We start from the raw sequence: 27,830 nt of genomic DNA on the forward strand, positions 1-27,830 counted from the left end.
TCTTGTATGCATAAATAAATAAATCTTTAAAAAAAAAAAAGTGCCTTCGACACATTCCTGGAAGGCTGTCTTCCTGGCTGGTAGATGTCCTCCTCCTCACTGTGTTCTCATGTGAATCTTGGAGGAGACAATTCAGTCCATTCAGTCTTCAGCAGTAATTCAACAGTTATTTATTATATCATGATACATGGAGAAAAGTTTATCATTGCTTTTAATAAGGGACATGTAGGTTAAAACCACAATGAGATGTCACTGCACTCCCATGAGAAGGGCTTAGATAAAAAAGACCACCAACAGGGCCTCCCTGGTGGCGCAGCGGTTGAGCGCTGGGTTGCAAAGCTGCCCGCAGCCTCTGAGGTGCCCGTTCGATCCCCAGCTGCTCCCCGGCCACCGGAGGAGGGTCCCACATGGCGCGCAGACCTCTCCTGCCGCCCGCTGCTCCCCTCAGCAGTGTACTTCTGTCCTTGTGCCTGCTCTGCTCCCCGCTCTGGCTCTGGTGAATTCTCTCACCCTCCCGTGCTTCTGACTGTACCCAGTGCTTGTATGTATAAATAAATAAATAAATCTTTATTAAAAAAAAAAAAGACCACCAACAAATGCTGGAAAGGATGTAGAAAAAGAAGAATCCTGTTAAACTGTTGGTGGTAATGTAAACTGGTACAGCCATTTTGGAAAGTGATCTGGATTTACCTTAACAAACTAAAAATGGAATTGCTGTATGATTTAGCAATCCCACTCTGGGCTTCCATCCAAAGAACATGAAATCATAAACTCAAAAGTTACATGCTCTACAGTGTTTGTTGTGGTATTATTTATATTAGCTAGACGTGTGCCCACTGGTAGAGAATTGGATTGAGAACATGTGGTATAGCCATACAATGGAATATTTTCTCATCATAAGGAAAGACTAAATGTTGCCATTTATAGCAAAATGGAAGGAGTTACGGGAATCATGTATAGTAAGTAAAGCAAGTCAGAATCACTGACAAATGTAGGACATTTACAACATCCAGTGCTTGCTGCTTCAACAAAGTAAAATACCTATAAAAAGTGATGGACACTAATAATGAAGTAAGACTTTAAATTAGGGAGAGAAAGGGTCATGGGGAATAAGGGATGTTGGGGGGGTGGAGATAAAGAGTAAATATTTTTTGTGTATATTCTGTACATACATAGAGAACTGAGTTTGTGAGAGAGGAGAGAGAAGAAATGGATGACAAGTCATAAATGATAAAGAAATAGATCAACAGCAGGAGAGGAGGAGGGAAAGGGATTGGAGGGAGGGAGGAGCACAAGGGACTGTGGTGATGGTGCACAGGTGCATTGGTGAAGGAAACTGGGGACTCCACCTGAGGGGGTGGGGGAAAGCAAATACTGTTTAAAAATGAACAATGATGTAAAAATTAAAAAAAAATTTTAGATCGACAGGCAGATGTTGAAAGAAAAGTTACAAAAAGGCAATGAAAAAAGACAAGCCACAGACTGGGAGAAAAAAAGGTAGTCATAAAATCTTGTTCAAATAGATGAAGTAAATAAATCTTTAAAAAAAAAAAAAAGAGCAGGGCCTCCCGTGGTGGTGCAGCAGTTGAATGCTGGGCTGTGAGGCTGCCTGCAGCCTCTGCAGTGCCGGTTCGTTCCCCCACCACCAGTGAGGATTCCACAAAAAAAAAAAAAAAAAAGATGTAGTTCCTTAATCTTAGGAGGTGTAATGCAGCCCCTAACTTATGTGACATCCCATTTTTGATGACCTACACTTTATTCTTTCATATCTGCTACTCTGCATTCCAAATACTTAATTGGCATTTATGTGGTAAAATGTTTCATAGTAGGAAATTATTCATATTATTATACATTTTTGGTAAAACTTGATCTTTTTCTTTACAGTCCTTATTTGGAAAAAACTTGACAACAATTTTGAATGAATATGTAGCTATGAAAGCAAAAGGTAAGGGTTTAGGTTTTTTTTTTTTCTTTCTGTTTTATGCAGTATTTATATTACTGTTTTAATTAGAAGTTTCTCTAGAGGCTATTAATGCCTCATAAACCCAGATTTGTCTTAGTTATGATGAGATCATTGTTACTGGGAAATACCTGATTAGATTGTGTGCATATTAAGTGATAATTTATAATGATTATAAATATCTATTAGCAAATATAACAAGAAAATACTTTTTATAAAATAAAACAGCTCTATGTATCTATCTGATGAACAGATTTAGACTACAAAGTTTTATGCTAATACTATATAAACTTTTTTGTGGTCTAAATCTGGATGCAGGAAACAGGCATAAAATCTTGGTTTCTATTTACCATAATAAAAAATAATATTTTCCTGAATTAATGTTTTAGGGGGAAAGTTAAAACTTTATTTTAGTCTTTAATATCAATTATTTCCATGGCTTACAGCATTAACAGAAGAATTAACAGTAAAGAGTTAATTAGCATGAAAAGATAACATTAAAAGAAATAAGCTTAAGGTCTACTGAATACTGTCTATATGCAGCATTATGCTAAGTGCTTTTGTGTGTAAGCCAATGAGAGGTATTAATAGTTTAGATCCCTTTAAACTATGAGGAAACTGAGAATTGGCAAAACAATATAATGTCCCAGATCACCAAACTAGAAGTTATAGGAAAGTAATAGACCTTGAAGTCAGGGCTTGATTTCATGTTTTTCTTCAAGAAAGTAACTTGATCTTTCTGCCAAAAACTTTTTCCCCAAACTATCTTACCAGGAATAGATCAGAAACAATGTGCTATTGCAATACAAAGGTTTATATCCCACTTTATTTGGGGGAACTTTCTCTGGTTTGAGCTTTCTCTGGTTTTTTTTGTAAGTATATGATGATCTTAAATGTCTTGAGTTTTTCACATTTGTGAATTTGAGCACATTCTACAAAAAAGATTAATTTGTCCATAGGCCTCTGACCTATAATTCTTAAGTTACAGTAACAGATGAGCAATCAGTGACTTGGATGTGAAAATCCTGGATGTAAAATAAATTTCCACACTCAGGAGTTTGTGAATTAAAAACTGAATTTTTAATTCACTTTCAAATGTCACAGGATGTGAAGCAGAACAAAGATCAAAAATAGCTTGTGGTTTTTAATTTTTAATACAAAGTAAATATAACATTGAGCAAAAAAAGATTCAGAAATTTTGAAACAGGACAGGGAGGCCACCCAAGAAAAGAGAGAAACCAAAAGACTAAAAGCCAAACCAAGGGCTATAGTAACACAGCACTTATACAGTAAGGGCCTATAGCCAATCAAAGGTCAGTGCCCAATAGAGGATAGGTGACAGTCTGTGGATTCTCACCTGAGGCTCCAGGAATAACAATGGGGTTTATTTTACAAACGGGAAACAGAGCTTACGGTAGACACGGTAAGCTGTGGCTGCCCGTCTCACCCCAGATAGTGTCCGCCAGAAGTACAGATGTATGCGGAGTGCCAGTAACCTGTCACCAAAGCTGCACAGCACTGGCCAGTAGTGATGGTCACTACTGCTCACCCAGAGGTGATATCAGAGACACCAAGTGGTAACGTAGCTTTGTGAGTTGTATTGATACCAACAACAAACAGCTCTTTAAGATACCAGGTCCGGGACCTTAGGTGCTCTTTCCAAGCGAAGTCAGAGACAGGACCAGAAGCCTGATCTCTGACAAAGGTCTTCCACTTCTCTTCCTTCCTCAGAGGTAAGCTGCTGAATGCTGCTGCTTTCTTTTTTTCTTCAGAGGCCAGGAATGGAGTCTTCCCCTTCTTCCTTCAGAAGCTGGAATGATGTCTTCTTTCTTCAGAAGGCTGGAACAGTATCCCTCACCTCCCTCCAGTCCTGGCTTATATCCTCTTTCAGGGTGCCCCATTTACAAGTCTGATTGGACCATTTTTTCAGTCAGAATAGCTCTCACCCGATTGGCCCATTTCTATGATCCTGGCACCATTGATAAAAGGGAAGTTGCTAGGCTCTGAGGAGCCACAGACTGAATGGGCCTGTGGTAGAGCAATACAGGGTGAGAGCCCACCACCTATCACTGAGACAGGGTTCGAGTTTCAGTTTCACAAATGTCTATTTCTATTCATGCTGTGTCTGACACTCAATAACTTGAGAAAAGAAATAACACTCAATAACTTATTACAGCTTTGCAGATCATTTTACAAAATAGACTTTTCTCTGTTCTCAATATGATGTCAACACCTGAAGTTGTCCATACTGATTATCTTTGTGTTTGTTTGAATTAAATAATCTCCCACTTTTCCTCTTTAATTTTAGAAACATCAAAAGATGTCCCAGCAATAATGTCATCTCTGTGGAAGAAGTTAGACCACACACTTTCTCAGATCAGGTAATAAAGCGCTTACATAATAAGCTTATCAGAATATCCATAATGATTGGGAAATGCTGACACATGTAAGAATCACTTAAGGTTTAAATCATGACCTACACTGTATTGATTGCATGTCCCTTTGGTTCTTCCTTTATAGAACAGAAGCTTAAATAATAATGCTACATCTAGAATCTTGTACTTCAGAATTTTCACGTAGAACTGATAGTCCACCCTTTACTTAGGTCATGGCTTTGAAATGCCAATTTGGACATCATTGAAAGGATACCAGCCCTGTTGGTATCAATTTTATAATATGTCTTATTTAACTCTAGGATCTGGTATGAAATTTGTAGTCTCTTTTCTCCCAGAACCACAAGTGAATATTGTTAAATTCAGCAGTCTTCATTTCCTTCCTCAGTTTAAACTACAAAAATGGCTGCAAATGCTTTTAAACTGTACCCCATCTTATTTGGGGTATTAAAGAGGGGGTTTATTCTTCCTCTCTTAGCATTTCTCCCCTAAAAACTCATCTTCAAAAGTATTCAAAAATATAAAACCCATAAATATTTATAAATTATTAAAATATTTAATCAACTGGATAGTATAAAAAAAGAAAAGGCTCTTAGCCAGGGTATTCTGTAAGGCTGATTATCTGTTACTAAAAATAATTACTCCATTTACTAAGTTTTGTGGCTCTAGATAGCATTGTGAATTTTCAGTGTTTGCTTTGTTCCCTCTTCAGAGGTTGGGTAAAATCATTTCATTGTCAAATTTGATAAAAGCAGCATGTCTTTCAGTGTCAAGTTTTGGTTCTTAAGTATTTATATATGGGCTCGTATTTGAAATCAGAATTACTCTGTGAAGGTATCTAAAGTTATAAAAAATAATCTGTAATTATAGAAGTTTATACATAACTTTTTAAATCAAGTACATAGTTCCTAAACTTAAGTCAAATTGTATTCTTAATGGGATGTGTACTGATGTTTATTGTATTGGATAGAAACTTGATTATTAATGTGTGTGTGTTTTACATGATACTGTGTTTCTTGTAAAGCAAGTAAGTTTAGTTACCCACCAAAAATGCTGGTTTTGTCAGCGATCTATTGCCTTTTAAGTCATAATTCAGGTCTTATTCTAATTAAATCAGAGTAGGTGTCTTTTTTAAGACTATTTTTATTTTATGCTTATAAGAACTGGGGTGTAGGCCAGAGGTGGAGGGGGGCGGGGGGTGAGAGACACAGTGAGGAGCAGAACAGGCAGATCTACTGAAATACACTGCTGAGGAGAGCAGCAGGCACAACAGGAGAGGTCTACTGCACTGTATGGTTTAGCTCCCTAGCTGGGCGTGGAACTCATACTGCAGTGGCTGACGATAGTGTGATAGCACTGAGACTTTAACCCCTGCGCCACCAAGGAGGCCCCAGAGTAGGTATCTTAACATCAGAAATTTTATTATGGATAATTTCTTTGTTTTATTTTGTTAGGAGCATGCAAAGTTCTCCAGGGTTTGCTGCCAGTCAGAGAGGTTGGTACTCAACTTAAAACTGTATATAAATGTTCAAAATTATTTCAAACTCAGGTGAACAATACGTGTTTGCTAAGTATGTTACAAAATTTTCCTAGAACACTTATATTAGTCAATATTTCATCAATCATATTTTAATGCTCCCTAATTTATTCACTGGCTGTCATGTGTTCAAATATTTTAGTTCCATTCCTTAAGCCTGTTCTTTTTTTTTTTTTAAGATTTATTTATTTATGCATACAAGAACTAAAGACCAGAGGTGTGGGGGTGGGGTGGTGAGAGGATTCACCAGAGAGAGAGCGGGGAGCAGAACAGGCGGCTTGACTAAAATACACTGCTAAGGGGATCAGCGGGCAAGTCAGGAGAGGTCTGCTGTGCCATGTGGGTTAGCTCCCTGGCCGGGGATCAAACTTGTGCTGCAATGGCTGCAGATAGCTTCATAGTGCTACGTCTTAACCCCTTGCGCCACCAGGAAGGCCCAAGCCTGTTTCTTATTTTGGGGAGGTATTTTCAGTATATGTTACTGGGGAAGAAATGTACTCACATTTATAAAGTTTGTTTCTTAAAGTTTGTTTCTTAAAATGTTATCACATAAACTTAGTTAATACTTTTTTTCAGTCTGTACATCTGAGGATGTTAAATACTAGGACATGTCTCTTGTAGGCTTCTTAAAATTTCCAAACTACTGTGACATTATGCTAATTTCTAAAAATGCTCATGTGTTTCAGTCCGAACAAGAAATGGAATTGCTGAAATCAAGCGGCAAAGAAGACTTGCATCTCAAGCAGCTCCTGTCAGCTCAGAATTGCTGACTTTACCTTACCTTCCAGAACAATTCACTGCTTCTCCTTTGACAGCTACACCAGTTAATCGGCCAACGGGCCAGATTTCAGCTTCTTTAAGATCAAATTTTGTAGTTGTCAACCATTCACAGTCACAAGACACTGTGACCAGTAAGTTTGAATTTTGCTTTCTTAAATCTTAAATTGTATAAATGAGTGGCACTTCTTTATACCATTTCATATAGTAGGCAATTAGGTACTAGGCAGTAACTGAATTTAGTTTTTAAAAAAATCATTAATACTACTTATTAATTAAAGTTACAAAACTATTCAGTTTCCTTGACTTACTGCTTTGTTTTCTTGAAATACAGCTGGAGAAACTTTAAATATCATTCCTGGTCCTCAGGAAAAGAAAAATCATGCCAGTTTAATGTCACCTGGTAGGCGCAAAAGGTAAATGCCTTTTTTTTTTTTTTTTTTTTTTTTAAGATTTATTTATGCATACAAGAACTGGGGTATAGGCTAGGGGCAGGGCGGGGCCAGTGAAAGGATCCACCAGAGACAGAGTGGAGAGCAGAACAGGCAGACTGACTGAAATACACTGCTGAGGGGAGTAGTAGGTGAGTCAGGAAAGGTCTGCTGCGCCATGTGGGTTGCTGCCTGGCTGATCAGGAATCAAACTCGCGCTGCAGTGGCTGCAGATTGCTTCATAGGTTGTGTCTTAACCCTTTGCACTGCCACGGAGGCCCCTATACTTTGTTCTTTATACTGTTATAAATTAGGTCAAAGGGTTAGAGCTTAACTTGCTGCAAACTACATAGCTTAGACACTTCTTGTTGAAGTCTAGCAATGCTTTTTTACTCTACTGTCCTTTGTTCCTACCGCAGAGAAAATATCTGTTCTACCATGATCTTAAGATACATGTTTCTATACAATTTGTTGCTCATATTGATTAAAGACAAACTTTTAAAATATTTTCAGTGACTCTCAAAGGAAAACAATCACTCTTTCTGGGCCTCATTCAACAATACGAAATTTCCAAGATCCAAATGCATTTGCAGTAGAAAAAGTAAGTGGCCTTCCCAATCTCTGCAACTTGAGATATTCCTGAGTTTTTAAATGCTAAAATATGCACAAATGTGTGTGTGTGTGTGTAATTCAGCATTTCTCTGTGTAGTGGAATTGCCATGGGATAGAGTAGCAAACTTTAACAGTAACAGATGGTCCATTCAGAATAGCTTTTATAGATGCTCCGAATAAGAAACAGCAACATATTTAGGAAACTGTTGTAAATCCATTGTTCTTGCTGAATTATGTAGTCTAATAGGGCACTTTACCGAAGTCAGATTATTGAAAACCTTGCATGAAAAGCTAAAGTGTTTAGAATAAACTATATTCTTTGTTCAGTGAAGAAAGGGTTGGTGAAGGACCTGTGAAAACTCTCGTATAGTACTAAGTTACTGTTGTGCAAAGAGCCACCTGACTTCTGAGTTTCTAGCTAAATTTATTATGCTATCCAGTTTCCATTAACTGGCACTTTTTAACAATTGGATCTTTTTAATACTTTCTTTTCTAGCAAATGGTTATTGAAAATGCACGGGAAAAAATACTAAGCAACAAATCTCTTCAGGAAAAACTTGCAGAAAACATCAATAAATTTTTGACTAGGTAAGCAATATGTGTTTAAAATGCCTAGTTTTTGTCTAATTGAGAACTGTGCTAAAATATCTCAATTCTGTATTACAGTGACAACAATATTGCTCAAGTACCTAAGCAGACAGATAGCAGCCTTACTGAGCCAGAAACCTCAATTGATGAACTATTTGGACTTCAGGTATGGTTAAGTGTGTGTGTGTGTTTGTGTAAGTGAGAGAGAGAGAGAGGGAGATACATACACTCATAGTTAAAACTGATGGAATTTTGGTTTCATTTCAAAAACATTGCCAACAGATGAGATATAAAAGATTTAAATTAGGGCCTCCCCTGATGGCGCAGCAGTTGAGCGCTGGGTTGCAAGGCTGCCCGCAGCCTTTGCAGCACCAGTTTGATCCCTGGCCACTGGCGAGGGTCCCACCAAAAAAAAAAAAAAGATTTAAATTAATACATACAAATTTATTGCATTAGTTGAATATAAGTGTTTCTGAAAAATCCGTAGTGAATTTTTAAGTGATCATTGTGAATTGTTTAAGTGGTAAAATTTATAAGACAGTCCTAACCCATCAAAGATTCACAAGTGGATATTTTTGTGTGCAATAAATATGCTATATATAGTGTATATATAGATTCTATTTTTTTTTATTTCTTTTATGCTGCTACAAAAAAATGTTAGAGACATACAGTGAATCCAAGTCATAATTAACAAAATGAACAAGACACTTTAAAAAACAAAGGTTACAAATTGAATGAGATTTTCTGCTAGGAGAAGGAATTGAGTTGCTATTCAGTGACAGTGAAGGCGAAAGAAAGTGAGCTGAAGAATTTATTAATTTGAAAAGTCTATCGATGTACAAATAACCCTTGAAAAAAGCAGCCGAGATTGTTACTATAGGACTTTTTTAATAAAAAAAACTATTGGATACATTTTCCCACAGAAAAATTCAGTAAACTAGCAAAATAGGAAAAGCTTTTTAAAGCAACCTTGAAATTATCTACCAATACTACTTTTTAAAAAGTTTTTCCTATCTTAATATTTAAGAAATGTATATATACTCTTCTGAATTTTTATTGTCTCCAAGTCATTTTTTTCTCCACAAATACAGCAGGTACTTAGCCATAATTAAGCACTCAGATTCCATGAGAAATTATAAGAAAGTAAAGACAAAACCATTGCTCTTGGTTGTTCATAATATTATATATTTGAGAAAAGTTAAAAATATAGATTAAAAAAGAACAGCAAGACATTGTCAACCTGAGTAGTGTGCCTCAGCTTCACTAAGATGTGAACAGCCAGTTGTACAAACAGGTAAAACAGGAATTTTTAATATACTTACAAATATGCAAAATTTCTTAGATTACACAGATCATTATAATTAAAAAAATAGGTTTCCTTAAAATAGAAAATGCCTGTATTTAAAACATTAAAGAAAATTAAAATCAGACCACTAACTTGGAGAAAGTATTCCTAATATATATATCTGACAAAGAATTTGTGTCCAAGGTACATAAGAAGCTCCCACAAATCAGTAATAAATTACCCATTTTTTAATGGAAGACTGGACTAGACAAAGGAAAATACAGGAATGGCTCGTATGCTCATGAAAAGATACCAGCATTGTCATTTGGGGAATGAAAGTTAAGAACACAATGAGATGCCATTTTTCATACTCTCTAGAATGGTTAAAATTAAAATGTCTGAGGGACCTCCCTAATGGCTCAAGGGGTTAAGTTTCAGCACTATCAGGTTATTGGTAGCCACTACAGCATGAGTTTAATCCCCAGCCAGGGAGCTAACCCACATGGCACAGCAGATCTCTCCTATCTTACCCTCTGTTCCCCTCAGCAATGTATTTCAGTAGATCTTCCTATTCCGCACTCCAGTCTGTCTCTAGTGAATCCTCACACACACACACCCCAGCACCTTTGACCTACAACCCAGCTCCTGTGTGCATAAATAAATAAAAAAATCTTTAAAATGTCTGACAACAATAAATGTTGGTAAGGATATGAAACAACTAGAACTCTGGAAAATGGCTGGCGGATGAAGTAAAATAGCACAACCAGTATAGAAAACTGGTAATTTCTTAAGTCATCTGTACACCTCGTGTACACCTGACTGTATACTACTAAATAGTAAAATGTAATAAATTGTTAATACACATAACAACTGGATGAATTGCAAAAGCATGTTGATGGGTGAAAGTAGACACAAAAGAATATATATTGTATGATTCAATTAATATTAGGTTTTAAAATAGGCAACAATAATATATGCTGATAGAAATCAGAAATTTTTGCCTGACTAAAGGCAAGGGGAGTGATCTGCCAAGGGGAAAAACTCTAGAAAGATGTATGAATATCTTGAATGATAGAAGGCTTCTACATTTCATTTTGATTGGAGAGGTGATTACATGGTCCTTAAAATTGTCTAAGTTCGTTGACCTTGTGACTTAAGATGGGTGCATTTTATTGTATGTTATAAACACTGTATATAAATATACCTCCATTCTACCTTTGTTCCACATGAATTTCCTGTCCCTTGAGGTTCAACTGTATGCTTCACCAAAATTGAATACTGCGTTGCAAATGACTTATAAATAAATGAAATTGAGGATTTGGTTTTTATCTATTTTTTTACATTTTTCAAATGGCAGTTTATTAAGAAAAAGAGAAGGGAAAGGAGATACCTGTGTAAAAACAGATGGGCAGTCTTGGGAAGAGAGCTGTCTAAATTAAGAATTTGAAGTCTAGGGCCTCCCTGGTGGCGCAGCGGTTGAGCGCTGGGTTGCGAAGCTGCACGCAGCCTCTGTGGCGCCGGTTCGATCCCCGGCTGCTCCCCGGCCACCGGAGGAGGGTCCCACATGGCGCGCAGACCTCTCCTGCCGCCCGCTGCTCCCCTCAGCAGTGTGCTTCGGTCCTTCTGCCTGCTCTGCTCCCCGCTCTGGCTCTGGTGAATTCTCTCACCCTCCTGTGCTTCTGAGTGTACCCAGTGCTTGTATAAATAAATAAATAAATAAATCTTTAAAAAAAAAATATTAAAAAAAAAAAAGAATTTGAAGTCTCCAAGTATTAAAATAAATGAATAGCCCTAGCCATAGTGTATTGAAACTTCTTTGAAACCTAATGTTTTAGCTGAAAATAATTTCATCAACTTCACTTTCTCATTCTATAATAGCATGCATGTTTTCATATTTTAAAAATCTCTTAAATCTCTATGTAAAACTGATGCAAGTAGAAAATATCGTTTTCATTCTACTGCTTTCCATATCCTCTAGCTTACTACTATCGCCTTTCACTCATAATGTCATATTCCAGTGTAAGAAGTTTCAGTTTAATCTGTTTGCAGTGACTTTTACAGAGAACAAGGTGGTGATGGGGTTTTGTAATCCAATAGTTTGTAAACATGAGAGCTCTCTTTTCCTCAGCACTAGTGGGTGGGGCTCCCTGTATCCCATGGTTGCATACCAGCTTGAATGAGTTATTATAAAGCATGTTCAGTATCATTCTGTTAAAATCATATTGACCTCAAAAAAAGTTCAGATGTCAATAATAAGGACATAAAATTAAGTCAAAATTATTTTAAGTAGATTGATGCTTGAAAATTGGTATTTCTTATTATTGGTAAGAATATGTACTTTGTTAGCAGAACACAAGTACCATCCTTACACAACCTCTCTAAAAGGCTGCTTGAATGACAGGTCTCAAAACTTTATTTTTTTCCCCAAGTTTCAGATACTAATCAGTATAAGCTGATTACAACACAGTACACCAACATGATCTCACATATTTAGAGAGGATGTGTCTCCTTATTAAGTGGAAAATTGTGGCTTCTGGAAGACCTTTATATTAAGCAGCAAAGTGAAATACTTCATTTAGAAATCTGGCCCTTTTTTCTTCAATTTGCTGTCAGCTGCATTTTCTGAATAGAACTTGTATTAGTCATGGGGACCCAGTTTGTTCTAGGCTTCTGGGTTATTCTTTTTGTCCCAGAACAGTCTTCCATCTTAGTGTAGTGTTTGCAGGTAGCTTTTGTCATACTACTTTTTTTTTTTTAAATGAGGCATGTTTTATTTATTTGTTTGTTTGTTTGTTTTGTTTATACATGCACTGGGTACAGTCAGAAGCGCGGGAGGGTGAGAGAATTCACCAGAGCCAGAGTGGGGAGCAGAGCAGGCAGAAGGACCGAAGTACACTGCTGAGGGGTGCAGCGGGCGGCAGGAGAGGTCTGCGCGCCAGGTGGGACCCTCCTCTGGTGGCCGGGGAGCAGCCGGGGATCGAACCAGCGCCGCAGAGGCCGTGGGCAGCTTCGCAACCCAGAGCTCAACCGCTGCACCACCAGGGAGGCCCTGTCATGCTACTTTTAAACAGCAGATCAGGCAGACCTCTCCTCTCTCACCCGCTGTTCCCCTCAGCAGTATATTTCAGTCAGTCTGCCTGTTCTGTTCCCTGCTCTGTCTCTGGTGAATTCTCTCACCCTCCCACACATCTGCTGTACCCCGGTTCTTGTATGCTTGAATAAATAAAAATCTTTTAAAAAAAGTAAACAGCAGATCAGCAAGGATTTATACATTTGAAGAATGCATTGAATATTAAGAGACCAAAGAAGATACATAGAAGGGGTGAGGCGCATTTTTTTCTATATTACCATTTGTTTATTTTTAAATTTAAGATTTTTTTATTTTTATTTCTAATTTATATATATTTTTTTCACATCATTCTTTTTTGTACTGCGAATGCTTTTTCCTCTCGGGTGTAGTCCCTGTAAAATTCCCATCACCGATTTACCCATGCACCATCATCATGGTTCCTTGTGCTCTTCCCTCCCCCATTTTGATCCCTCTACCTCCCCCCTGCAGAGTGTCTCTGCTTTATAGACATCTGTTAATTTTGTTTTTTAATTTATTATAATTAATTTTTATTTCCTGATCACTTATTTGGTTCCCCTACATTCCAGGGAGGTGAATTTATACTGGAGGACCTAAACAACAATATACAATAAACTAATGTGACAAAAGCAGACTAAAGAACATTATGAAATAAAACTCAGAAAAACATCAGATTTGGGGCCTCCCTGGTGGCAGAGCGGTTGAGTGCTGGGTTGCGAAGGTGCGCGCAGCCTCTGCAGTGCCGGTTCAATCCCCGGCCGCAGGGCGAGGGTCCCACATGGTGCGCAGACCTCTCCTGCCACCCGCTGCTCCCCTCAGCAGTGTACTTCGTCAGTCTGCCTGTTGTGCTCTCCGCTCTGGCTCTAATGAATTCTCTCACCCGCCTGTGCTTCTGACTGTACCCAGTGCTTGTATAAATAAATAAATAATTGATTTTAAAAAAAGATCAGATTTGTGGTTATCAAAGATAGCGTTATTGAATAAAGGTGGTCAGAAGATTTAAACGTCTTAAGTACTGCAGATGTAATGTACAACATGCTGACTAATTCACTCTGCTCTGTGGTCTATTTGAAAATTCCAAAAGAGTAGCTCCTAAGAGTTATGGGAAAGAAAGAAAAGCTTTTTATTTTGTATTTATATGAGTTGATGGTTGTTAACTAAACTTACTATGGGTATCATATCATTATATACTTAATTCAAGTCTTTATGCTATACGCCTTAAACTTACACAATGCTGCATTTCAAATTAAAAAAAGGTGATTTTATAATTACGTATGTAGTTCCTATATTCATTTTATTTTAAGTCTGGAAATATGTTCACATTCACATATAAAATTTTTGGAAGTTTAAACAAAGTGGTACCAGACATGCAGACCCATTAGCTCTAAGGGGTAGAATTAGGGAATTCACTTTTTATTTTCTGGTCTTATTTTAAAAGAACATGGTGTTATATATAACAAGTTTTCTTAGAAAGACTTCTACATGAAAAATCAAATATTAGCTATCTAATTATTTTGCTGGGATTAAAGCATAGTAATTCAGTTAGGACCACTTCGTCCTTTGCAGAGTGAAATTCACATGTCTGAAGAAGTTATACAGGATATATTGGAACAAACAGAATCAGATCCAGCATTTCAGGCACTGTTTGATCTCTTTGACTATGGTAAGTAAGCCATTTCTTTCAAAGCGCTTAGAAGAAAGTTTTTTCCAGTTTCTTTGGCAGCTTAGAGTAAAGCAACATTCCTTGGTGCATCTGAAAAAAGCTATTTACAGTAAAGCAAATGTTGCATATATATTGAAGAATGTTTTAGTGTTATTACTCAAAGGTTTAGCAGTAAAAATAGAGAAATGTTTTGTATTCATATACTTTTTTTGCCACTCAACATAAATGTTTTGTACTCTGAAATATATACAGTTTACTAAATTCAGTCGGGTAATACAACGGAATGCAAAAACCTGGCTGTTGCCCACAGAATTACTGCCTCATGCAGTATTTCTCAAAATGTGATCTCCAGCAGTATTAGCATTATCTGAAAATACTTTAAAATTCTTTAACCTCTCATGTGACTAATATAGGCTAGAGTTTAAGAACTACCGACCTGGTGGAAAAATCTTCATACTTTTCGAGGCGATCAATTTTAAAACATTCATAGGACAATAATGGAAATCACAGTTTAATGTTACATGACCACTGTCAAGCTGTGTAAGTGAATGGTTGTTTTTATTTTGGTTATTTAAGCAGTTGTTTCCTGTTCCCTTTTTAACAGGTAAAACAAAGAATAATAAAAATATATCACAAGGCATTTCTGACCAGCATATGGAAACTGATGCCAATGTTGTCTTAGTAGATGAAACAAATCTCTCAGTTAAAGATTCTTTTAAAACAGAAGAATCTGGTAAGAATTTGATTTTGTTAATATCATCAACCCAAATATTAGTCATAATACAATTTCAAAGACAAGAAATACTGTTGTTCAATTTGGAAGTTGTTCAGACTTACACATAGATCATTACTGTATTTGTAAATCTGATATAAAGGTGAATTTTTAGTACCCATTCTTCCATGATACAGTAGATTCTGACTTGCACAGGGTGATATTAAGAGTGTCCAAGTCAACAAAAATCTGTCACATCTAATATAATTTTATTCATTTATTTTGAAGATTTATTTATGCATGCATGCAAGAACTGGGGTGTAGACCAGAGGTGTGGGTGGTGAGAGGATTCTCCAGAGACAGAGTAGGGAGCAGAACAGGGAGATCTACTGAAATACACTGCTGAGGGGAAAGCAGCAGATGAGACAGGAGAGGTCTGCTGCATGCACCATGTGGGTTAGCTCCCTGACCAGGGGTCCAGCTCATGCTGTGGTGCCTGGGGATGGCTTGATAGCACTGAGACTTGAACAAACCCTGTGCCACCAGGGAGGCCCTAATACAGTTTTACTGGATTACAAGTTTCAATCCCTGATATGTAAGGTAGTAATATTCATTGAGCCTGTTAAGCAGGTTTAACTGACCATTCAGCATCTGTATCTCATTTATTTGGAGGAAACTATATGCTGTGATGATAGTCTTGTCTTAATGGACTTAATGAGATTTTAAGTCCTGTGTACCTACCGTGCCTACTAAGTCAATTCTTTCTTTGTACTTCCACGCTGTGTCAGTGTGACACATAATAACTATTTATTGAATGAGGGAAGACAATAAGCTCATCTTAGATCTTTTTTTTTTTTTTAAGATTTATTTATGCATACAAGAACTGGGATACAGGCCAGAGGTGTGGGGGGTGAGAGGATTCACCAGAGACAGAGTGGGGATTAGAACAGGCAGATTGACTGAAATGCATTGCTGAGGGGAGCAGTGGATGAGATAGGAGAGGTCTGTTGCTCCATGTCGGTTAGCTCCCTGGCCAGGGATGAAACTTGTGCTACAGTGGCAGCTGATAGCTTCATAGTGCTGACACTTAACCCCTTGCACCACCAGGGAGTCCCCCCTCATCTTAGATCTTTTAAATTGGCCAAGGTATTTTGTTGTATTTTCATTGTGGAATATTACATGCACAAAAGTACACAATAAGAATGTATCAGCTCATTGATTTACAATCATGGAAATACCCATGTAACCATTTCCCAAGCAAAAAAAAAACAACCCTGAAACACCACCAGCAAGACAAATTCCTGTTCATATGCTTTCCCAGTCTATTTCCTTCATCCTTGGCCCTCTTACTGCTAAACCATAGGCCTCTCTAGTACCACCTCTGTCCATTCTGTCTACAACACACTGTGCCAAAATATTCTTTTCTGCTCATCTGTTTATAAATGCCATTACCTCCTAGCCAAAAAAAAAAAAAAAAAATGGTTTCCAAATCTCACAGAATGTCTTCCCAAAACTACTTTTGGAGTATCTCATACTACATTTCTACTTTGAGGATCTGCCTGCACCCAAGCCTAATCCTCCATTTTTTCTGAGGCTGAATAATAATGTGATGTGTTTTCTCTCATTATATATTATATATGAAAGTGTGTGTTTCAGTCAAGCTCCGCTGCAGAAAATGAAACTTGAAATCCTATCTCCTCAGTCCTCCTTCAAGTCTCAATCCTTTTCCAGTTCCACTTAACCGGCCCTGTGTCCTATATGCCTAATATTATTTTCCCAGTGTCACATTAACAATTATTTGATGGTGGTTATTTTCTGGATTTTTATCCTTATATTTTTCATATTGTTAACTTTACATGTTTTCTATCCTAAATTGCCTGTATACCCAGTTTATTAGTGCTATTGTCTTCTGAAATGACATTTTTTATTCCAATTACCACCTTTATTTTGTGAGATTTCATGTAATACTTCCTCTGCAACACTTTCTCACATCCCCTTATTTTCCTATACTATTATAAATTTTACTATGTATTATTCTGACTTCCTGTTCTGTATCTGCTTTACTGACCTTTCCAAGGGCAAGAATTGAGTCATTACATTGGGGTACCCAATGTACCCCAGCACCATTCACATGATGTGTGTTAAGAGTTAAACAGTACACAGTAAGATCAAATGTTAATCATGCAAAATGTTTTGGACCCCATTTCACCTTTAAGAATTTATTAGAAAGGGCCTCCCCGGTGGCGCAGCGGTTGAGTGCTGGGTTGTGAAGCTGCCCGCAGCCTCTGCAGCACCAGTTCGATCCCCGGCTGCTCCCTGGCCACCGGTGGAGGGTCCCACATGGCGCACAGACCTCTCCTGCCGCCCGCTGCTCCCCTCAGCAGTGTGCTTCGGTCCTTCTGCCTGCTCTGCTCCCCGCTCTGGCTCTGGTGAATTCTCTCACCCTCCCGCGCTTCTGACTGTGCCCTGTGCTTGTATAAATAAATTAAATAAATAAATCGAAAAAATATATATATATCAGAAAAATAATAGAAATGGTAGAAGTTGAAAAGTCAACTCTTTGAAAAGCTGCAGTTTGGGGCCTCTCTGGTAGCGCAAGAGGTCAAGTCGCAGCACTATGAAGCTATCGGCAGCCACTGCAGCACAAGTTCAATCCCCAGTTAGGGAGGTAGCTTACTTGGTGCTGCAGACGTCTCCTGTCTCGCCTGCTGCTCCCCTCAGCAGTGTATTTCAGTCAATACACCTGTTCTATTCCCCACTCAGTCTCTCACCCCCCGCACCTCTGGCCTGTACCCCAGTTCTTTTTTTTTAAGAGTTTAGCAGTTTTTTGAAGGGTTTATTTATTTATTTATTTGTGCAAGCACTGGCTACAGTCAGAAGCGCGGGAGGGTGAGAGAATTCACCAGAGCCAGAGCGGGGAGCAGAGCAGGCAGACAGACGAAATACACTGCTGAGCAGAGCAGTGGGCGGCAGGAGAGGTCTGTACACCATGTGGGTCCCGCGCTGGTGGCCAAGGATCGAACCGGCCCTGCAGAGGCTGTGGGCAGCTTCACAGCCCAGCACTCAACTGCTGTGCCACCAGGGGAGGCCCAGTACCCCAGTTCTTACATGCATAGATAAATAGACCTTTAAACAAAAAAAAAATGCAGCTTTTATTTGGTGTCCTTTTTATCTTTGATAAATATGGGTGTTCTTTAACCTGTGTGCTTTTTCAGAATTTCATTGTGTCATCTATTTTCCCAGAATTTTGAAAAACAGGTTGGTAAAAACAGTTTTGTGCTTGTTAAAGAGATACCAGTAAAACTTAACTGTAGTTGTTTTGGTACTCAGAAAACAAGAGCTACAGTCTGTGAGACTTCCACTTACTGATATGTCAGATTATTTTCTTGGCAAAATGTGTTTTGAGGTAAAGAATACTATCTCAGAATCTGTACATACTTACCATATTTTTCTGTCAACTTGATATTTTACAGATGCACGATCTGTTGAGCCCCCATTTTGTACATCCTACCAAAGTGAAGACTCAGCAAATGCTTTGAAGGATGGCACCAACCAGAATGATCTTAGACAGGAAGTCCGGGAACATTTTCCCCAAATAAGCCCTAGCATACAGAAAAAGGCCTTTAAAACAGTTGTACCTTCTCAACAAAAGTGTACCCTTGATATTACCTTTGAATCTGTGCCTAACTTGAATGACTTTAACCAAAGAGTAAATTCTAATGCTGAATGTAATCAGCATTGTGCTGAATTATACAGCAGTCAGGTGACCGCTGAAACTGAAATGGCTCTGGAAGTTGAAAACAATTCTTTGTGTCCAAGTGTGCCAAATGAGTCTCATTTACAGCCTCATCAATGTGATATACCAATAACTTCATTTGTTTCCCTTGGTTGTGAAACTAACAATGAAAACTTAATCCTCTCTGGGAAAACTTCTCAATTTTTATCCCATAATACTCCATTAACTGGGAAGCCAACTAGAAAAAGTCAATTTTGTGAAAGTTCTAAGGATACAGGAATACTTAAAACTAGTCTGCTTGGTTCCAAGTCACCAGATTCTAGTGAAATTCACCAGAGTAAAATTGAAATTAATAATGTATTACCAGTTGCATCACAACAGCTTTCAGATTGCCAAGGTAATTCTTCACTTCAGAGTAAAATATTACCAGTGTCTGTTGAAAGTTCATGTTTAAATATATCTGAACAAGTAGAAATTTGTGTTGGCGATTCATTATCTTCAATTAAACACCCATCTAATGATTCATCACCTATTGAATTAAATCATACAGACCAAGAAATTCTGCCCTCCAAGTCTGAGAAAGTTGCTTTGGAGTCACAAGAGCCTTCATCTTCTGTAAAAGAAGGTGGAGAAAGTATTTTTCTCTCTTTAGGTGAAAATGAGAACTGTAGGGAAGTTGCATTGATCCCTCCAGAAGGTAATGCTATAGAAGATAGACACACTCTTCCTTCTGAACCTGTGTGTTCTTCAATGGGAGATTCTCGCCCTGAGTCCCAAAATACTGGTAAATCTGCTGGTGACAACTCAAATGAGATAGATGCATCAAATATTGTGTCTCTGAAAATTATCATCAGTGATGATCCATTTGTTTCCTCGGATGCTGAACTTAATAGTGCTGTTTCTAGTATCAGCGAAGAAAACTTGCCAACTATAATTTTGTCTTCTGCTAAATCACCTGCAAAAAATGCAGAATTAGTTAAGTGCCTGTCTTCGGAAGAAACTGCAGGTGCCACCACATCTGCTGAAGGAATAGAGGATTCAGCTTCAGTGGAACAGAGCCTGCTAGGGCTCAAACCTGAAGACTCTGCAGTGAACGGCACTCAGAATGAGGACAGCATAGCTTTTTCAGCGAATGTTTCACCGTGTGTTTCAAAGGATGGCGGATACATACAGTTGATGCCAGCCACAAGCACAACTTTTGGCAATTCAAATAACATTCTAATAGCTACCTGTGTGACTGATCCAACAGCCTTGGGAACAACTGTAAGTCAGTCTAATGTTGTGGTGTTGCCTGGAAACTCTGCACCTATCACTGCTCAACCTCCACCACCTCAGTTACAGACACCACCCAGGGCAAACAGTGTATTTGCTGTCAACCAAGCTGTGTCACCCAGCTTTTCACAAGGTAACTTGAAGAACATAATGAACAGTTGGATACATAGGCTTACACCTGTGTATGTCCGGGTACAGATGTACACATGCACACACACATACTGACCCATGCCAAGGAGTCCCACTGTGGTGAGTGTTGGAGGCTTAGAAGAAAAGGAAAAGGACATACTGGCTTGTGATCTGATGTCTCGTGTAGGCAGTTATTGTCTCAGACAATAAATCACTAGCTAGAGAGTAGGAGAAAGGATTCTAAAATTTGTGATTATGATACTTCTTCAGCTAATTAATTCAGGGAGACCTTGACCTTTTTTAAAAATACTCTGGTAAGCTGTGGAATTCAGTGATTTAATTTTTCACTTTTCTCCTTCCACAATTACTTCCTAGTCCATGTGGTAAGCTACCACATACACACACACAGACTGATTCCTCATGTGTATCTATACTAAAACCCAGTGTTGGGGGAAGTTTTTTTTTAATCCAAAAAGGACAAGTTTATTAGGGGAAAAAAAGGAAAGGAGAAAATGATGCAGGTGAACAGAAGGCACCTCTATTGTGGGAGATTTTTTTAAACAGCTTGCATGGTCTTAGTTTTCAAAGACTCTAATAACTATGTGCACTTTTTTTAAGATTTATTTATGCGTAGAAGAACTGGGGTTTAGCTGCTGCGGGGTGAGAGGATTCACCAGAAATGGAGTGGGGAGCAGAACAGGCTGATCTACTGAAATACACTGCTGAGGGGAACAGCAGGCAAGACAGGAGAGGTCCACTGCACCATATATGGATTAGCTCCCTGACCAGGGATCAAACTCCGGCCATAGCTGTGATAGCACTGAGTCTTAACCCCTGTGCCACCAGGGAACCCTTACATGGAGAGATTTAAAACAAAATTTGAATGTCTCTGTCCATAAAACCCTTTGAAATTCCTTACTGTCTTTAATATCCAGAATTGACCCCGTCCTTAGAACTCTTGTTTATAGAGGCACTTGTTGCATTTATTACATGTCATTTTATATTTAGTTAGTGGTTGGCATGACCATCCTGCTCACCTTGATAAGATACTCCTTTAGGAGAGAACTTGTGGCATGTTTATCTACAGTTCCTTCTATATTGGTTCCCAGGCTCCTTTTCCTTTTTTACATTATAGGCAGACAATAATTAAATATCAGAAATTGAGCATTGAGCCTGATGGATCAGTTCGAAGTGCTATTTAAAATAAAAGAAACTGGTCAGAATTTGGTAGAGAATGTGGGATTTGAGCTACAGCTTAGAGAAAGAGGGAGGACTTTGGAATATATGATATCTCTGAAGGTATTTGAGAGGCTGAAGAAGGTGTGCACGGGAGTGAGGAAATCATCCCCACAAAAGTAGTGAGTGAATATTAGGAATAGATTGATTTATAGTGCAAGCAAGGCTCAGTTATAAATCTGTACTACCATATAATAGAACTATACTATTCCTAATAGAAGAGTGTCCGACCTTTGCCATAGACTATATTGTTGACATCTAAGGACTATGTAAGTCTAGTTTTAGTTCATTGTGCATATATCTGGACCTTTTTGACAGTACCATTGAGAGAATAGTTGGAGTTATGAGCAGGTCTTGGGTTGTTAACATTTAGTTGGGATCCTGTTTTTGTAATATGTAAGATTCAGACCTCACCAGTTCTCTAATGAGTTTCATGATGCTTTGTAGAGGAGTCAGAATATAACTGTAATGATATGATTTCTTGGCTATAGAGTGTTACGCTTATGATAATTATCTTGATTAAACGCCATAAGGCTACTTGAATGTTCACATTGACTATGATTAGTCTTGATGTTCGTAAATTAATTTTTTAAAGAAGAACAGATTATAAAGAAAGAATGTTACAGAATTTCGCAATAATTACTTTGGTGTATAGTGTTTAGGAGAGAAAATCTTACTGAGAAATTTTTTTTAGGATCTGCCATCATAATCGCTTCTCCAGTCCAGCCTGTACTCCAGGGAATGGTGGGAATGATCCCTGTGTCTGTGGTTGGACAGAATGGAAATACCTTTTCTGCTCCTCCTCGACAGGTAAAATTTATGCATTCAAAACAGCATTGATGCTTTTCAAACGTAGTGTAGCTAATGACATCTTCTCTTCTAGGTCCTTCATATGCCTTTGGCAGCACCTGTATGCAGTAGAAGTATCTCTCAATTCCCCATCCCTCCAAAATCTCAGAAGACTCAGGCAGTAAGAAGCAAGCCTTGTACAGGTACATTTTAAGTTCATCAGTGTCACTTTATGTTGTGTGTTCATTTGTTTTTGGCAGCACCACAGCCTTTCTTTTTTAATAACTAATCTGTTCATTGCAGTAATTAAAAAGATAAATGGAACAAAATAGTTTAGAAAAAGATGGTATCTGCAGGGCCTTGTGTGTGGGGAAGTAACATCAAAAGTAAGAGGGGGCAGGGTGGATTGTTTGATAAGATTTTTTAGTTGTTTTATATAATCTGAAAAATACTGGATGCCTCCTTTATACCATATACAAAGGTGAACTCCAAGATGATTAAAGAACTAAAAGTGAAAGTCAAATGGTAAAACAAAATGTTAAGAATATCTTTTGATACTGGAATAGAGGATTGGTTTTAAAAAACAAGAACATTCATAAAGGAAAAATTTGATTGCATTAGCCAGAAAATTAAAAATTTCAACAGTAGGCACCATATACAACGTAACACCAGGTTTTCATTCAGGGCGTTGATGAATGTTGCACTTACTTCTCAGACTTCTCTACCTCAAATGCCCCTATTTTTAACCTACCCCACACCCTGACCTCAAATTTCAGTAACCCCTTCCACTGCTAAGTCTAATCTTCACTTTAGCCAGCTTCTCCCATATTTATTTTGTTACTATTTCTTATTAAACCTATACAGTTCATAATAGTGTTTAAGACACTTTCATATATCCATTAAATGTCTTTCAGAGAGATCTATTGTCACCTTTCACCTGAATTTTCAGTTGGTTTCTGGATTCACCTCTTCCCCATACAGGCTCAATTCTACAATGCCTGTTTTTCCATGTTATTCTGCCATACCCAAATGCTACCTTCAGCACTGAATCTGTCCAACCACCTCTGCCTTTGACCTAGGCTTCTTAACATTGTTTGGAAGTGATGACATTCAGTACCATTTAAAAATTTCTTACCCTTATTGCCATTTTACATTCATTTTTAAAATGTCTTCCTGTTCTTTTTCTCTCCCATTTTCCCTTCACACTGCTCCGGAATTCACAGCTCCTCTCAAAAACTACTTTCTTTTTCCCTTCTTTCTTAGAAGAATGATTTTGTTATTCTTAAAGTTAATATCATCTACCTATGATCTAGATTCTGTCTTCTAGATCTTTAGCTTTTCTTCTTTTACTCCTAACTGTACATACAGATTCTTGGGTTTGACCACCTACCAACCCTTATTTCCCATTCCTCCTTTATCCACATCATTGTCTTTTCTATCTCCATTAATATCACCATATACATTGGGTTTTTTCCAATATTTTTCTTAACACGCAAGGCCCTCATCTCGTCTTTGCTTTCCTTTCTAACTTCGTATCTTCGTACCCCCTCACATAATCTCTGAAGTCCATGGAAATTGAAATATGGCTATTAAAACTCCAGTGCACAGTCTCCGAATCAAGTAGATTTGCAAATTCACAGTTAAATGGGCAAAATTTTCAGGTAGGACTAAAGTAACTATGTATGAATCTAAGTAATACCTTTAAGTGCTGCATTGAGCATTGTAATGTATAAATCCAAAGACTGAAGTTGGGCCTCCCTAGTGGCACAGCAGTTGAGCGCTGGGTTGCAAAGCTGCCCGCGGCCTCTGCGGCACCGGTTCAATCCCCGGCTGCTCCCCGGCCACCAGAGGAGGGTCCCACGTGGCGCGCAGACCTCTCCTGCCACCCACTGCTCCCCTCAGCAGTGTACTTTGGTCCTTCTGCCTGCTCTGCTCCCCGCTCTGGCTCTGGTGAATTCTTTCACCCTCCCGTGCTTCTGACTGTACCCAGTGCGTGTATAAACAAAACAAACAAACAAACCAGCAAACAAATAAATAAAAAAAGCATGCCTCTATAAAAAAAAAAAAAAAAAAAACAAACAGAAGTTGAATCATGTCATTTGCTCCATATTTTTATTTTGAAATCTCTATAAAAATGAATGAGTGACTATCTTGTATAATTACAAGGCTGCTTTTAAAGACTAGTTTGTGAACATTTCATTTGTATATTAGCTATCATTTTTAAAGTTTTCTCTTATTAAAAAAAAAAATACATGAGGGCCTCCATGGTGGTGCAGGGGTTAAAGACAGCACTGTGAGGCTGCTGCCAGCCACTGCAACATGAGTTGGATCCCCGGCCAGGGAGCCAACACACATGGCACAGCAGACCTCTCTTGTCTCACCCGCTACTCCCCTCAGCAGTGTATTTCAGTACATCTGAGTGTTCTGCTCCCCACTCTGTCTCTGGTGAAGCCTCTCCCCCCACACACACACCTCGGCCTACACCCCAGTTCTTATATACATAAATAAATAAATAAATCTTTAAAAAATGAAAAAAAAATTTAGGTGTTTTCTTGTAATACTGTGACCTATCATATGCATTTTCAAGCAAGTATATTCTCTTAGGAATGTTTTGTTTTCCTTTTCTAATTAATCCATTTATAATTTCAGGAAAACAGGTAAATAATTTGGTGGATTCGTCGAGTCATTTAGTTGGATGCTCTGCCCAAAGGTGAGAAGGAAAGTTCTTAACAGATTCTTTGAATGGCCAGAGAAAAAACGGGATTTTTTTATGTTGCTAAATTTTTTTCTTTTTTTTCTTTTCTTTTCTTTTTTTTTTTTCCTAATTGGTAGAGTTGAAGTTTCTGACAAGAAGTTGACCACAGATCTTGGGAAAAAATTGGAAGAAACCACCGTTCCCTTGTCAGTAGAGAATGTGGTTCCAACTAGCAAGCCATTTGAAAGCCACAGGCGTGTACTTTGTTTTGATAGCACTGCTTCTCCTGTGGCAAGTACACAGGGGCCAAACCATAGGGTGGGGTCCCACAACAAAGAGAAGAATGACGTTTTACTTCCTAATCTTGACTTACCCCTTTCGTCCTCCACCTTAAAACCCCCTTCTCATAATGCTCTCAAAAGAGAGAAACCTCCTGTGCCTAAGATTTTATCTAAATCAGAAACTGCCATTAGTAGACATACCACCATAAAAGAAACTCAGTCAGAAAAGAAAGTCTCACCAACAGAAGCTGTACTTGAATCTTTCCATAAAGCAACAGCTAACAAGGAGAATGAATTATGCAGTGATATGGAAAGAAAAAATCCAGAAACCTCAAAACTGTCTAATGGACAGCAAAATGGGGGTTTAAGAAATGAGAAAACTATAACTTCACTGCAAGAACTAACCAAAAAACAAGGCACAGCCTCAAATGGTAAAAATGTCACTTCAGTGGGTCCAACTGTGAAGGATCTGAAACAAGAACAGACCAAATCTGCCAATTCTTTGATGAGCCCACTAACCAAACATCCTTCAGAAATGTTACAAGATGTTCAGTGGCATAGTCCAGTCAGTAGGCTCCCTGATAGCGCTGACTTACCTGTTCCCCGGACACCTGGCTCAGGGGCAGGGGAAAAGCATAAGGAAGAACCTGCTGATGGTATCAAGGTCCCCTCCAGCAGGCGTTTCGGTGAGGACAGTAGCGTGCCCAAAGTGATGGTCCCCCCTGTCACTCCAGACTTGCCTGCCTGCAGCCCCGCCAGTGAGACTGGGAGTGAGAACAGTGTTAACATGGCTGCCCACACACTGATGATTCTCTCTAGAGCAGCCATCTCAAGAACTGCTTCTACTCCTCTGAAAGACAACACGCAGCAGTTCAGGGCCTCTTCAAGGAGCACAACAAAAAAGCGGAAAATTGAGGAATTAGATGAGCGGGAGCGCAGCCGTACTTCTGGTAAAAATCTTGCAAATTCATCAATACCAATGAAGAAGAAGAAAATTAAGGCAAGTTTGAACATCTTAATTTCAAAACCATACCTCTGCCTTTCTTTCACTTGCTCAGATTAGCGACCTCAGCATTTTTTCCCCACAGCTATCTACCCAAACTTAATCAAGACAGCATTGAGTTTTGACTGAGAAAATACAGCCTATATAGCAGTGTTTCTCAGCCAGTGTGGTACTCGGTGTGTCTTGGTGGAACCACATTTTCAGAACAATTACTAAGACATTTATTTTTAAACATATTCCTTTGGGAAGGAGGTTTTTGTTACTGTCATGATAGGACCTTAGTACTTTGGGGAGAATGACATAAGCATGGAAAGCCATTGTGTGTGGAATAACCAAGTAGAAGCCTTCTTTGCAACTCCTCCTACCTCTAGGGATTTTTTTCACATGACCTGCCATCTCTTCCATAAGCCTTTACAGAAGTTGGCATGTTAAAGCAATATAAAATTTAAGTTTACCTGTTTCCTCTTTAACACTGCTTATCTATAGAAAGGCAATGCAGGCATAGTATTGCTACATGAAACATGAAACTTTTCTCCTAAAGCCGTTTAGCCAATTAGTAAGTGAATTGAATAGGAAGAAAGGTGTTTACAGTGTCATTGAGGAAATAGATTATGAGGGGAAAAAATATTGACTTTATAGCCAAGTAAGCCAGGGTTTGATTCCTGATCACTTGCTTATTGGTTCCGTGACCACAAGTAAACCTGTAGCTTAGTCTCAGCTGCTTTGTTTGACCTCAAGTTACCCATTTTACCTTATTACATGTACTGTATTATCAAGTGTTTAGAACTTGAGAAAGTACCTGTCACTCTGAAAATCTTACTAAATTTTTAAGGTTTGTGGTTTGGCAATAATGGCTACCTTATAGAAATGGCTACCTTGTCTCATTCAGTTTTCACACACTCTGGATTTATGTAATATATTTTGCCCTAAACTAATGTTGAAATATCAAAGCACATTTTAGTAACCTTAGATTTATAAAATTTGTACTTCTCTATGTAACTGAAATTCTAATGAAATAAAAATGTTGGCAAAGATATCAGTATATGTAAGAACCTGATGAAAGGTTCTGAGTGACTGAATAGGAAAGTTTTGGCCTTGAATTGAATTCACAATGTTAACTTAGGCTTATTTTTTCTTTTTTTCTTTTTTTCTTTTTTTTTTTTTTTTTTTGACAGAAAAAGAAGCTACCCAGTTCATTTCCAGCTGGAATGGATGTGGACAAATTTTTGTTATCATTACATTATGATGAGTAAATATGAACGTATTAGAATAATAGGTGTAAAACTCTTATCCCTTAAGCTGTGAGTGTAGGGAATGAGATATTGACAGACTCTGAAAGCATGACCTGCACTTTCCTTGTACTGAAATTTCACTTTATATCTAAATCATGCTGTTTCTGAAGCAGCTTCCTACTTGTAAATAGATTTAACTGGTATATTTTTTATTTTGAAAAAAATTTGCAGAAATGTAAGTAAAGCCAATCTGCAAAACTGTATAGCTTTGACAATTGCATATGTAAATGTTGTATAAATCTTATTGAAATAGAGCTTAGATCAACCTAATATTCTTACACTGTGTTTTTTGACTTATGATCCCTCATTCTGAGGCTTATTCATCTGAAATAGTTTCTCACTTTTGGGGGG

General features: G+C 38.1%; 1 protein-coding gene across 2 annotated transcripts in view; it reads left to right on the forward strand.

Moving 5' to 3' along the window:
* NPAT (nuclear protein, coactivator of histone transcription) overlaps positions 1-27,440 on the forward strand; it is a gene marked incomplete at both ends in the record, with an annotated part of 46,998 nt that extends 19,558 nt beyond the window's left edge. The window contains 16 exons of one of the 2 annotated variants that reach the window (XM_084251268.1): positions 1,885-1,945; positions 4,269-4,341; positions 5,808-5,848; positions 6,577-6,801; positions 7,002-7,083; positions 7,612-7,699; positions 8,207-8,298; positions 8,377-8,464; positions 14,238-14,334; positions 14,939-15,067; positions 18,520-20,187; positions 22,114-22,229; positions 22,303-22,411; positions 24,813-24,918; positions 25,041-26,184; positions 27,363-27,440. In XM_084251268.1, the coding sequence (XP_084107394.1) occupies positions 1,885-1,945; positions 4,269-4,341; positions 5,808-5,848; positions 6,577-6,801; positions 7,002-7,083; positions 7,612-7,699; positions 8,207-8,298; positions 8,377-8,464; positions 14,238-14,334; positions 14,939-15,067; positions 18,520-20,187; positions 22,114-22,229; positions 22,303-22,411; positions 24,813-24,918; positions 25,041-26,184; positions 27,363-27,440 (4,197 nt within the window). The remainder of the gene's footprint in view (positions 1-1,884; positions 1,946-4,268; positions 4,342-5,807; positions 5,849-6,576; positions 6,802-7,001; positions 7,084-7,611; positions 7,700-8,206; positions 8,299-8,376; positions 8,465-14,237; positions 14,335-14,938; positions 15,068-18,519; positions 20,188-22,113; positions 22,230-22,302; positions 22,412-24,812; positions 24,919-25,040; positions 26,185-27,362) is intronic. The other variant, XM_084251269.1, reaches the window with a different exon arrangement.
* Between the last annotated feature and the right edge of the window lie 390 nt (positions 27,441-27,830).

This window comes from Talpa europaea, assembly GCF_964194135.1.
Source record: "Talpa europaea genome assembly, chromosome: 12".
Taxonomy (NCBI): Eukaryota; Metazoa; Chordata; class Mammalia; order Eulipotyphla; family Talpidae; genus Talpa; species Talpa europaea.